General features: G+C 47.1%; 1 protein-coding gene across 1 annotated transcript in view; it reads right to left on the bottom strand.

Annotated features, from left to right (window-relative positions):
• The window catches only part of LOC119461763 (kinesin-like protein KIFC1), a 75,156-nt gene that overhangs the window by 29,730 nt on the left and 31,122 nt on the right, over positions 1–14,304 (bottom strand). Inside the window, exon 9 of the mRNA XM_037723141.2 lies at positions 9,985–10,104. Coding sequence (XP_037579069.1) covers positions 9,985–10,104 — 120 coding nt within the window. The remainder of the gene's footprint in view (positions 1–9,984; positions 10,105–14,304) is intronic.

Here is a 14,304-nt window from a genome sequence, read left to right as displayed (position 1 = left end):
TTTGTATGCGCTGTGCTTATGCCGCTCAGTTTCCGTTGAAGCAATAGACCGCACGAACCTTCGCTTGCTGCCGTGGCCGCGCGTGGGGAAGGGGAAGCGCAGATGCGCGACCGCCGCAGCGAGCGAAGAGACAAAAAGAAAAGCACAAAAGTAACAAAAGCACCACCGCTTCAAACTCTTCGCTCCCAGTCGCGGCTTCAGCGCTGTCTGGCGTCGCATCCGCGCCTCCGCACCAAAAGAGAAAGGGAAAACGTGTGTGACTGCGCGCTGTTCTCTTTCGCGGCCGTCGGTGGGGCGGCGTTTATTCGTATCAACTGACGCGGGTCGAAAATCGATTCGTAACAACCGTTCTCTAGCACGTTGCAAAGTAATGGGGCTCGGCCGAGACCTCAGAAGAATTCGTATCATCCGGAAATTCGTATTAGTCGTGATCGTATCATCGAGATTCTACTGTATTGGGGCTACTGTGGCTCAGCAAAAGCTTCCGAAATTTGCCAAGATCATTTTATGGCTCCTTTAGAATACGATATACAGTCAAATTTTATCAAAAACAGTTAACTAAGACCGAGCAGTCACCGCCAAAAGCAATGACGTCATGTCGAGCTGTGCGGAATCAAGGCGGTTTGCCACTCATCTTTTGCCCGTGCACCCCTTTCTGGGTTACCAACCTTTTCACAGTAAGAGCAGCTTTACTGGTATTGTACAAGGGCAATACAGTCGAATTATTTGTCTCTGTAGTGGTCCCTGTAAGGCAGGAGAACTTCACAAGCTTGATATTCTGCACATTACAAGTCATAATCAGCAATGCGAGCACATAATGCAATTTATTCTATCCCTGATATGTGCTCACAGAACAAAGCGCAAGGGCCATGCTGCTTGCTCGTTTGCATTAAATTTCTTTACCACGAGCTTTACCAAAGACACATGCATTACCAAAGACGGTAGACAAAGAGTGTGAACCCCGGTCCGGTATCCCAACACCATTTGTGTTTATAAAACCAACGCTAAACTCAATAACCTTAAGCTCTTTTGAAAACTAAATCACACAGTGCAATGAATAAAGTTGCGAGCAAGCAACAAGAATAAATAGTGTGCAAACACGCATCAGCACTCGATGTGTAAAACTACTGCTTTGATAATGCAGTCGCACAACCAGCACTGCCACGCCACTGTAGACTCACGGTTGGCTCATAAAAATAGGATTGAATTGGATTTGGTCGGCTGTCACAATAGCTGTCTCACTGGCTGTAACACCATGAACGAATGCAGGCAATAAACTGAGTAATTTTAAGTACCAATTAACAACAGGCCATTTAGTGAAGTTATTGGGCGATGGATTGAGCGTATCAATGAAGCGAGCCATCCAGGCTCTCAGAATATTTATTTAATCAGGCCTAGATTTATGGCTGTGAACGGTTCCTTCGTACAGGAACTTGTGTATAAATTTCACCCTACTGCCTGTTATTAATCCTCAGTTTCCTATTGTTCTCTGCACTTTCCCCCTGAGCAGAGCAGCAAGCTAGTACACTCACTGCATTTCCGTCACGTTGCTCCCTCAATAAAGCATATACGGTCAACGTCCGATTTTCCAGAATCCCTTGGGGGAGCGAAAACATCCCCAAAATCGGGCATTAAAAAAAAACATGCATGCCTTATATTGCCCCCAAGGGCTTAAATCGCCACGGGCACGTCCGAAATCGCTCTGAAGACCTGCCAGTACACTTATTAGGCGTATCGTTGCTCGCACTCAGGGGTGAAGTAGGTTCCAATGTTTTGGAGCAGGGCTGGGAGCAGCAAATTGACCATTTTGGAGCAGCAGATATAGTGTTTTGGAGCAGCAAATAACTACTCTGGAGCAGCAGTGTAGCAAAGAATTTGTAGTTTTGTAGCAGAAACAGTGAGTTTGGGAGCGGGTCACCATCCCTAAGTATATTTAAATTAGCAAGCTTTTGCTTTCAACAAATACAAATGCTAAGAGAAAATTATGTGCCAAGGTGAAATTCCTGTGGAACCTTCTATGCTCTTCTTGCCAAGCTAGTAAAAATGAAATCTGATCAATCTGCAATTGTAGGGAACTGTAATGGCAAGTTCTAGTACACTCAGGACGAAAGCACAACACAATAGCAATGAAATCTATGATGAGCATAAGAGGCATGAAATACATAGCAAGAACCAGTACTTGCACTTGAGCATAAAGAAACAAGTACAAAGCAGCTCTAAAAGTCGCACAAGTAAATCACATGAGATGTAAAGCTAGTTTGTACCTTACTAACAAAAAAAAGACACTTTTACAACACTAGCACTGTGCCCTCAGTGCTTTGTCTGTCATACTTTATATGTCAGCTATGTGTCAGTCTATAGAACAAGTCTTACTTAAAATGTATACTCTAAACAAGACACATCTGTCTGAGTGAAATACAACGCATCTGATTAACTACAGAAATATTGCAAGTTGAAAATTGTACTTTCGGGTACAATTTAAATTTTAATTATGGGTTTTTATGTGCCATAACCATGATCTGATTATGAGGCACGCCGTAGTGGGGGATTCGGGAAATTAGGACCATCTGGGGTTCTTTAACGTACAAGGCACTATACGTAATCAATAAGTTGAAATACAAGCACAGCTGGATACCGAGTCTCACAATCAGGGTGGCACAAAACTGCACTCACATTTAAAACATCACTGCTCACAAAACAAAATCACAACGAAAAGGTGGAAAGCAATACAGTCAACGTCCAATTTTTCCGACTACCTAGAGCCCGCGAAATCATAAAAAAAATTGGGCAGTCTGAAACAATGAATGCATGCCTGTTACTGCACTTATGAGGCATATCCGTGCTCGTACTGTGAAAGGTGAGAGCAGGTGCAAGCGTGTGTGAATTAAGGAATACATACTGTGCCCTATGACAATAGCCCCTTACCACTGTTGCTATGCTTCACCGTGTAACATTGCTGTGTTGAGGCGAAGCTGATTTTTGGGAATCGGCACTATGCAACGCGCTGTGCTTTCCAAGCTTCGAAGCCAATCGCAAGGATTACAAAGGTGGAGTCGGTGCAACTGCTGACAGTGGCGAATTATTTCAATGAAAAACACAGCAGCGAACGGCAAGAGGCTTAATAGAGAACGTCGAATCAGCTAAGCCTAGTGCTGCCGCGGTGGTGGCTACGGCGGTAAGCAGATCTGTGTCCGAGAGCGCCTGTTCGAGGCGGTGAGATAGTCAAAATGGCGACTTTGATTAATGCCGTTTCGGACCTGTGGTCATGGCACAAAGTCCGGAAAATTGGATGGTGAAGAACTTTTGGGTTCGAAATTCCACACGTTCATATACATGTCGTGGTGCAGCAAAGGCATCCGGAAAATCGGTCGTGTGTAAAATCGGTCATTGACTGTATTCTAGCATTATCATTGGATCTGCATATTCTTTTGTAGCCTGCGTGCGGCCTGAAGAACAAACAATTAATTATTCGTTATTTAGGCCAGAGTTCTTGGCTATACAGTGTAGATCGATTATAACGTAAGTCTCCGGAGTCACGAATATCTGCACTATAAGCGGTACCGCACTATAACCAAAACAACGGTTTTCAAGCCCTGCACGTATGCAAAACTTGTAGACCAAGCATGTAGACACGCTTTGTACTATCACGCGCACATCGTGATTACGTTTTCAGCAGTGAGCTGGCGAAAACATAATCGCGATGTAGCCAGTGCTCTTCGAACTCGACAGCTTTGCACTGAGTCAAAACGAAACAACTGCTTGCCACAACCGCTGCGGAAAAAACCGTGACCACTATCGAAGCGATTATGAATGGCGACTTTGCGGTGCTTAAGGCACACGCCGGACGCACGCACCGAGTCTGGACGAATTAACTACCATTCGCTGCAACACTTGTAGTCAAAACTGCGGTCGCTAACTATGCGATCATCGATGGTGACTATGCAGTTTTTAGGCACGCGGCTGACGCGCATACCGAGTAAAAACGAAACTACTGTTTGCCGGCAACCGCTGTGGAAAAAACCGCGGCCGCTATCGTGCGTAACGACTACGCAGTTACGAAAGCCCGCGGCCAACGCGGTGTTATGTGCGGTGGTAAACGCAAGAATACAGGCTTTAAAGACACAAATAGGCTCGAAGCGTTCCAGCGTTGCTGTCATTCACGTACGATTTTAACTGATGGCTGTGGCGATGTGTACTCCGCCACTTCGTTTCGGTTGGACGCTAGAGCCACTCTTGCCTTTTTGCGTCGCACATTTGCAGCGCTCCTCGCTCACCGAGCTCCAAAAGTAGTCCGAATTAACTGATGTGCGGCCAAATAAATCCGAATTAACGAGTTTGATTGCATTCAATAATGCATACGCCGGCCGGGAGAACGCACCTTGTTGAGAAGCGTGCTCGCTGTCTCCCTTGTCGGCGAGATTTTCCCGCAGAAGCCGCATTATAACCAGTATTTCGTCTCACGCGGCTGCACTGTAAGCGGTATGCGTGTACATGGAGTTCTATGGGAGGGTAAATGGGAGTCGGAAAAGGCCGTGTTGTAGCCAATTCTGCACTATGAACGGTTACGTTACATAAGTGGTCTATACTGTATTACCTAGAGGGAAATCTGGCGCCGCTGCACTGTTGTATGCATGGGATGGGAGTGCCGGTATATGGTGACTTTGGATAGCGAAAAAATGGCATTTTTCAAGCCGCTATATCTCTGCAACCGCGTAACCTAGCGCCGCCATCTTGGTCTCTATGGATAGCGCGATTCTCAGTCTTCAAATCTGGCGCCTCAACCGGCTGCCCCAGGCAAGAGCAAGCGCACAGCAAGCAAAAGTTTCAAGGTCTCGTGGCGGTTTCTGATCGGCAGCACGTGCCTACGCGGCTCCGCACTGGTGTCCCGGGCGGTTGCCCTTAGCAACTGGCGGAAAGGTCGTCTGCTCGCCGCGCTGACAGCTCTGAGGAGCCACTAATTTCGAGTCTTTTCAACTCGTCGCGGCCTGGTTTGGAGATCGTATCTCACTCATGATAACGGACCGGCACTCGCTCATTAGAGAAACGAAAAACGTTGTCGTCAAGCTCTGCCCATCTTCGTTTGGAGAACGGCTCTCGTCTGTGATCATGGGCCGGCGATCGTTCAAGAAGAAACGCAAGACTGCGCATCAATTTGGTGCTCGTAAGTCGAAGCCACCGATCTCTAAAAAAACGTTTGCTCCGGCGACTTCTGCAAGCAGTGACAATGACGGTGGCATGCAGCACGACGCGGACTTGCAGCTGAGCACCTCAAGCACTGAAGGAACATCGTCCACGCGTATTGGCGAAAGTGCTCAGGAACCCCTGGAGCAGTGTGCTGTGCTGGCGGAAACATCCGTTCATCGTGCTGCGCAAGTTGCATACATTGCGGATGCTCAGCCTAGTGTGCCCTAAAGGTGAAGCTAAAGGTGAACCACAGCCACCCCATAAATACCGTTTGAGACCCCACATTGCCACTGCCCTGCTGCCTGTGTATCAGCGGCTTTCGGATCCACAGATTCTCAAACGGTTCCAGGGCAAAAAAAAACTCAAAATGCCGCTGAGAGCCTACATTCAATCATTTGGTCCATTATGCCAAAAGAAGAACACGCTTCATTGATAGCTGCAGAGACTGCCGTCAATGAAGCGGTCTGCACGTACAACGCTGGAAATCTCCGTGCATATGCAGGACTTTGCTCAACTCTCGGCCTACCTGGCCGAGAGTTGCTGAAAAAGATGCCATGCGGAAAAAGAAAGCTGCAAGAGCTTATCAGGCTAAAGGTCAGATGGTCAAGCGATGCCGCATCGCAAAGGACACAAAGGACTATAACCCTGGTGCCTATTAAATTTTGGCAACTTTGAACCTTGTTTTCTCAGTACTGTTTCTTTGGCATGTTGCTCAGTTCGTGGAGCAGATATCTTGGTAACTACTTTACACATTTTGACTGCGTTTGTTTTGTCAGACTCATTGAACTATACTTTAGGGGATAGCACTCTTTTTTTTTTTATCTTAGTGTTTTAAGAATTCGTAGTAGGGTTCCTCGTTGGCAGTGTAAGCATACTCACTGCAGTGGGACTGGAGAAAACACTACAAATTCTAGTGTTGCAAAAAATAATTTTGAGAACGCTATCTCCTTCTGCATACATTTGGCTGTGCATGCAGTATTTAACAAACTTTTCACTTCATTTCGTAAATCCTCCAGTCCCTCCACAAGGTTCAAGAAAGAAATAATTTGTCTAGCACATGGGTTCTCAAAGTGGGTTCCGCGGAACCCTGGGGTTCCGCCGGCCCCTGCTCGGGGTTCCGCGAGCCACTGATAAATTTTCCGTGGTCCCGCGCTAACCAAGTGGCTAAAACGGCGAAAATGAGGTGCGCTCGATCTACAGAACCTCCGTTATGGCACGTACACACTAGCGGCAAAACGCGCGCGGCGCGCCGCCGGCGGCAAACCGCAGCAGCGGCAGGGCGGCCACACCAACCGGCGGCGCGCCGCTGCGGCAATCACGTGACAGACTAGGCTCCTCTCCCCTTCTCGAACTATCCGGGAGCTCACGCGTGCAGATGATAGTGCGAAACGAGAAACAAGCGGCACGGCACCAGTTTCCCGCGCGCACGTCACGGAAGCGGGCCGCTCTGATTGGTCTCCTTCATCCGCGGCACGCGGCAAACCGCAAAAAAATCGGTCCAGGAGCGATCCCTGCCGCGGCAACAAAAACCCGTTTCGCGGCTGCTTTCGCGGCGCGCGTCTTGCCGCCGCCGGCGCGCCGCGCGCGTTTTTCCGCTAGTGTGTACGTGGCATTACTCACGCCCGAGTGTCCAAAAGCACTCACAGCGCGTAACGGCAACGCGCGAACTGAGTAATAAATTCGCAAGCCGCTTGTAGCCACCCAACCTCCGAAAACGGGCATTACGCCTAAGCTTTCGCACTTAAATCTCGGAGGCCGTAATTTACCAATATGCGCATTTCTGCTGTTTGTAGATAGTGTAGGTGCCGATTGCGTGCGCACTGACGTATACGTTGGAGGAATAAAAAAAATGAAGAAAAAAAATGCTCGGAGCATCGCAAATACGCGCCGCAGAAGAGCAAGAACGGCGCTAGCGTCCAACCGAAACGAAGCGGCGCAGTCCGCATCGCCATGGTTCTCAGTGGCAAGCGTGCGCGGCACGTGATTGACAGCAATGCCGGAGCGCTTCGTGCCTAATTGCGCCCTTAAGCCTTTATTCTTGCATTTATCGCCGCGCGTAACACCGCGTTGGCGGCATGCCGCGTGCCTTCATAAGTGGTAGTTGCCATCCATGATCGCATCGATAACCACCGCAGTTTCGTCCACAGCAGTTGAGGCAAACAGTAGTTCATAAATGCGTAGTCACCAACCATGGTAGCGTCGACAGCGACCGCGGTTTCGTCCGCACTTCTTGCAGCGAACGGTAGTTTCGTTTTGACTTGGTGCGTGCGTCGGCCGCCTGCCTTCTGAACCGCAAGGTCGCCGTCGATGATCGCGACGATAGCGGCCGCGGTTTCGTGCGCAGCGTTTGCGGCAAGCAGTAGTAGTTTAAAGCTGTCGAAGATTAAGAGCCCCGGCTACATCGCGATGGGCGGACAATTTGTTGGCGAGCAGCTGACTGGCGAAAAAATAATCGGGATGTACGCGCGCGAGGCCTTCGCCGCTGCTAGCGCAAATCAGTCATGAGATGACGAGAATTTCAGCTTCTGCACTGGTCTTGTGCTAAATAAATATAAACAGAATTTGCTGATTCATTGAGTAAATAAAAGCGTGTTGATGTAGTTAAGCATTTGTTTATTGTTTTCTTGATACCCTCGATAATTAGACATTTGGTTAATTAGGACATTTTAATTCGGTTAACTGGGGGGGGGGGTTCCTTGGCGCATCATGGAGCTTATCAGGGTTCCCTGGAACGAACATGCTTGAGAACCCCTGGTCTAGCAAGAAGTTTTCACGGTATCGCTTTGAAATTTTTATGGAAGCATCACAGAGCCATTCTTATTCTATGTACCAATTTTCATTGACATCCATCAAGAAACAAGAAAGTTGGTACCGAAAGCCATGTCCCCCCTTAAATAGCTTTGGATTAGTTGCAAAGCCGTTCCTCTAAAACCATAGCGTTCTAATTTATCCAGTAGTATTTGATGGTTGACTCGATCAAAGGCCTTGTGGAAGTCTAAGAAGATACCTAATGTCATGGTCTTATTTTCGAAATGTTCCAGAATACAGTAGAATCTCGATGACACGAATCTCACGGAGTCACGAAAAAAATTCGTATTAGCCGAAATTCGTATCATCGAAACACAATTAAAACTAGCTAAATTAAAGAGTCAAGAGGTGAACTCACTCAGGCACACGCACGTAAAAAGCATTTACAGTATAGACCACTTATAATGTAACCTTTTATAGTGCAGAACTGGCTACAACGCGGCCTTTTCCGACTCCCGTTTACCCTCCCTATAGAACTCCATGTATACGCATACCGCTTACAGTGCAGCCGCGTGAGACGAAATTGCGGCTTCCGTGGGAAAATCTCGCCGACAAGGGCGGTAGCGAGCACGAAGGTGCACCCACCGATGGAGGAGCAGCTTGCGAAGGAGGAGCATGAGACGTGGAGCACGAGTCCAAGGGCGATAAAGTCGTCACCGCGGGCCGTATGTGCGAGTGAAAGCGCGCGGGGGATGCACGCCTTCACGGACAACGAACGCACAGCGGAGAGCAAACGTGACTTCCATTGCGCGAAAGGCCGTGGGGGTATGGGAGGGAGGGAGGGAGGGGGGGGGGGGTGACGCTGTGCTGCAGCGCCAAATGCGTATCTTGCAACCGAGCGCAAGGGTAGCTGGCGACTCAATCTCCCCACGCGAAAGGAGCAAAGCGGGAAGGTAGTGTGGGAGGGAGGGAGCGGGGGGGCGGGGCGGCTCCTACTCTGCCAGCAAATGCATTCTTGTACTTTGCGCCTGTGCCGGCTATCGGGGTTATCGCGCGCACCGTATCTTGAAAGTGATCTCCACGCGGCTCTGACCTTTGTATGTGCAGTGCTTACGCCGCTCAGTTTCCGTAGAAGCGATTGACCGCACGAACCTTCGCTTGCTGCGGCGGCCGCGCGCGTGGGGAAGCGCGGCCGCTGCGGTGAGCGAAGAGACAAAAAGAAAAGCACAAAAGCAACAAAAGCATCACCGCTTCAAACTCTTCGCGCCCAGTCGCGGCTTCCGCGCTGTCCGGCGCCGCGTCCGCGCCTCCGCACCAAAAGAGAAAGGGAAAACGCGCGTGACTGCGCGCTAATCTCTTTCGCGGCCGTCGGTGGGGCAGCGTTTATTCGTATCAACCGATGCGGGTCGAAAATCGATTCGTAGCAACCATTCTCTAGCACGTTGCAAAGTAATGGGGCTCGGCCGGGACCTCAGAAAAATTCGCATCATCAGGAAATTCGTATTAGCCATGATCGTATCATCGAGATTCCACTGTAGTTTCCTTTTGGTAGAGAAGTGCAGTTTCAGTACTGCGTCCTTTTTTGAAACCATGTTGACAGTCAGTAAGGAGGTTGTGTTTTTTGGAGAAATTTTCTATCCGAGCGTTTATAATTTTTTCTAGTCTCTTTGAGAAAATAGGCAACACAGACACAGGTCGATAATTGCCTAAGTTGTTTTTATCGGCGTTTTTTGTAGATCACTGTTACCTTTGCTACTTGCATTCTACTAGGAAAAACGCCCGTCGTGAGGGACAAATTATATATGTGCGTTAATATCGGTGCAAGTAAATCAATCACATACTTAATTGGCTTAATTTGAAGTTCATCAGCGTGTACTTGGCTGCCTCATCAATGCATCACTCCGCACACTTGCCACAGTTAGCTGGGGTTATCAAGTATGATCAGGATGATGGCCACTCTTGAGCGCAACATAACTGCTAGCATTAAAGATTACGCTACCCTTCATTCATATCCCAAGGTAACAGTGCGAGGCAGTGACATTTCCCACTCACCTCCGGGTCTGTCCGCATCACCTCGACCGTCCGGTCGTCTGGCAGCAACAAAAATGGCCGCTGTGGAGCAGACTCCGATGGTAGCAGTGGACGCAGGCGGCAGAAGACTCTGATGTTGCCCTACCGCAAAAGACGAAGTGGCATTTTTTATTATCCACAAAAGAACTAGAAAGAGTCTCAAATCAAAAGTGAAATCACGTCGCTTGACGAAGTTCGTGCCCCCTTTACACAGCAGTTATGGTGTAACAAGTATTTTAAGTCAAATTCTGGCCCGCAAGATTCGATTCTAATGAAAATAATTATGCTACTGAGACTGTCTTTGCTGAAAGTAAACAGATGATGTGTGCCTTGCCAGAAACACCTAATTTTGATCTGTTAAGATTTTCTACAACTGCCTAATTGACATCTTGAGAATTAGAACAATTAAAATGTTAGACCATTACTAGTCATTAAATAATTGGAGGTAAGGGACTAAAGAACAACTGGCAGTTCTCACAACAAGACAAACAACATGCACTTGGTCTTAATGATGGTGAATTACCTGTTTCTGTGCATGATAGTCTAGACACCTTGGACAATGCTTCAGATCTTTAAGGACATAAAACAATTTCGACTAAGCAAACGACAAGAAAAAGAGTACTTCATAAAGGGCCCCTCACTACGCCCCATTGCAAATTTAGGTTAGTCAACGACCGAACATGCGGACATGCTTGGTAATTTGCATTTTTTTGCGGCACCGCTGTTCTCCCCATAGACGCCGACCTATAGACGACCGAAATTTCGGACCGTCTAGGGCTCGCCATTCACTTCAACTAACGCCAGCGCTGCCACCAAACTGTTGAGTGAAGTAGAACTTCAGAGATCATCAAACAGGCTCAAATCTCCGAGGCTAGTAGTAGGTCGTTCACAACGCCATCACAATCGTTTTCCCGATTCCATCGCCGTTTTTTATGCTTTGTTGTGTTGAACATTGCATCAGTCCCCATTCCATGTTCATCGAGTGTGCTGGATTGTATTGCCTGTGTTAACTACGTTTTGACCACGAGGTTATCGCTGCACTAGGCATTCCAATCAACTTTGACAGTAGGCAGTATCGTGCATATCTACAATAAGCGGAGCATGGTGCATGCCACCTTTGCAGCTAGCGCGGGTGACGAAGCGCTGCACGTACAAGATGATGACAATGGCACAGAACGCTGCTGTCGTACAGAATGGCCGATCACAAGTTGAGGTAGCCCGAGAATTCAGTATTTCGAAGCGGACTATCTAGGGCTACGTCAAGAACAAAGCTAAGATTCTTGGAGCAACTGAGAAATGTGCTACAGCCCAAAAGAAAAATCTCTGTCAAGGCATATACCAACAACTTGAAGAGGCTTTGAATATCTGGCTAGGCACCATGGTTGCGCAGTGCATTCTTATGCATGCGGATTCTCGGCCTTTTGCTTCTGCTGAAGCAAAAGGCCGAGACCATCGCGTTACGGATGGGAATCATAGGCTTCAAGTTTAGTGATGGCTGGCTCCGCAATTTTAAGAAGCGCGATGACCTCATCTTCAAGAAAATGTGCAGCGAAAGCGGTGCTGTGGATAACATGTTGGTCGCGAATTACCGCACTGACAAGCTGCAGACCTTGCTCAGCCGCCACTCGCTGGACGACGTCTTCAACTGTGACGAGACTGGACCGTTTTACAAGTTTCTGCCAGAGAAGACGCTTACCCATTTCCGGAGATACTTGAGCTCGTACACCATTGTCGTATTGTCAGTTTTGCGAGAGGTCACTGGCACTGCAGCTGCTATTGGGATTAATGCCATGTTTAAATGGCTCCTAGAAGTCAGTGGGACAAATTCGACTGCATTATGAGGCCAGTCAGGACTACTACCTACCTTACTTTACCCAGCATGCAATGAAACAATAAAAGAGAAGTGATACCCAGAGCTTTTTTTTTATACCAGACCGAATTTTAAAAAATCACCTGTGGCATGTGACACAAAAATCTCATTAAGCTGGATTACTTAAATAGGTAGATATACTTCACAAAAAATAAAAATGCCTAACTAAATCTCACTATCACTTTTTGACCTGTCTTTAGGTAAAAAACTAATTACTATAGTGCACATATTGCAATATTGAACTTGAAGCCAGTGGTTTCAGAAAGTGAATCCAATTGGAATTGGAAACTACCACCAATTTTGAGATAAGTGCTGTCAAACTTGTCATGACAATGCAATGTCACACTTTTCTAACAAAGTGACTATGCATTGAAGGTCAGAAATAACAGCAAGACTAATGCTGTTATTGCACACTTTGGGAATGCTGAACTCAAAACTGGTGCCATCCTAAGATTTTATTCAAAGAGGATACAGCTTGTGAACTAACCAGCTGGAATCTGTAAATTTAAATATGTGTCACAAAGTAATTAGAATAAATGTTAATGGTTAAAATTCAGTAATAAGTTGATACAGTCGGCTTCCATTAATTTGAATTTTGGTAATTCGATCCCGACCATGCATTTCTATAGGCTCAAACTATCGTTATTTCGATCCTAAAATTAGCCTTCCCAGATAATTCGAACTTCAACAGTTGATGTGCATGTGCCTAAACCCTATGGTGACTCCGATTGCGACCCCTTTCTGACGTTTGTCTCAGCGGAACGTGGGGACAGTGAATGCGTTGACCAAACATCATCTCCTGTCAAAAACACCTATTTCTGGCCTGCCTTAGGAAGATTTTCAGGCAATAACCGTAGCTTATAATGCCAGATTATGGTGTTTACCCAATTCAAAAGGGCGCCTTTCTCTTTTTCTTCCAGTTGGGTTAAACATTGCTTGCGCGATACAGTTAAGCATAAAACCAAAACTGCCTTTGCAACAGTCCTATGCTTTACAACATAACACAAATGTAACACAGCAAAGCTGACTAAAACTATGCGGCTAAGCTGCCTTTAGGAAACCGGCCGTTATTGTAAACACATTAGATCCTTGCTTATTTATCTCTGCAGAAAATCGGGTGCATGTTAGATTTATACTTTGTTTAGAAGCTTTAATGTATTCTTTACGTTACCTTTTTACTTTGGAAAAAAATCGGGCGCGTGTTTGATTCAGGGTTGTGTTATAATCGAACATATGCAGTCAAAGACCGACCAATTTTTGGGCACGCCCGATAATTCGGTCAGAATTCGCGGCCCCACCACGTACCTCATAAAGTCAATATATAAGAACGTCTCAAATTTCGCACGCAAGAACCCTTCGCCATTCAATTTTCCGGGCTTCGTGCCGTGACCGCAGGTCCGAAACGGTATTAATCCAAGCCACCACTGCCGCCATTTTGATTATTTCAACGCCTCGAGGCGGAGCTCTAGCATGCAGATCCGCTGGAAGCCGTAGCTGCTACCGCGGCAATGCTAGGCTTAGCCGATTCGACGTTCACAACTAAGCTTCTTGCAGTTCAGTGCCGTAGTTTTCATTGAAATAATTCGCCGCTGTCAGCAATGGCACCGACTCCGCCTTTGTAATCCTAGCGAGTGGCTTCGAAGCTTGGAAAGTACGGTGCATTGCATAATGCCAGTTCCCGAAAGCCAGCTTCGCCTCAATACAGCAGTGTTATCCGGTGAAGAATACTATGAGTGGGAAGGGGCAATTGTCATGGGACACTGAATGTATTCCTTAATTATACATGCGTGCACCCGCCATCTTGTATCACAATACGAGCACTATTACGCCTAATAAATGTACTGGCAGGCTTTCAGAGTTATTTCGGACGTGCCTGTAGCGATTTGGAGCCCTTGGGGGCAGTAAAAGGCACGCATTTGTTTTTTCGGACTGCCCGATTTTCCGGACATTTTCGTGCCCCTAGGGAGTCCAAAAAATCGGATGTTGACTGTATTGCCAACTGAATCAGCTGTGTGTTTGACATTTTTTCTGCATCTTGTTTAATTTGACCCACTGGATAACTTGATAAAGTTTGGCGGTCCCGTTAGGGTCGAATTAAAGGGGCCCTGAAACACTTTTCCAACTAATCACAGAATGACCTCACTATTAAAGGACTTCGTTTCGTGAATCTCATGGTGCAAAACGTTTTCAAATCCTTCAACTATAAGTTAAGCTATCACACCGATACCCAACTTTCTCTGTTTTGACTATGTTAGTGTGCTGGAATCTACACAGTGGCGAAGCCAAAAGGTCAAAGCCCCGGCGATAAGATGAGTGTTGCAGCACCCCGTGGAGGTAACGGTAAAGTACACTACGCAACACACTGCTGCCATCTCGGAGGCCACGTCTTTTTGATATCGCAGACATATATATTATTCAATGACCTCAAAATA

The sequence above is a fragment of the Dermacentor silvarum genome, chromosome 8, assembly GCF_013339745.2.
Source record: "Dermacentor silvarum isolate Dsil-2018 chromosome 8, BIME_Dsil_1.4, whole genome shotgun sequence".
NCBI lineage: Eukaryota > Metazoa > Arthropoda > Arachnida > Ixodida > Ixodidae > Dermacentor > Dermacentor silvarum.
The sequence above is the reverse complement of the archived record's forward strand: the minus strand, read 5'-3'. Positions and strand labels throughout refer to the sequence as shown.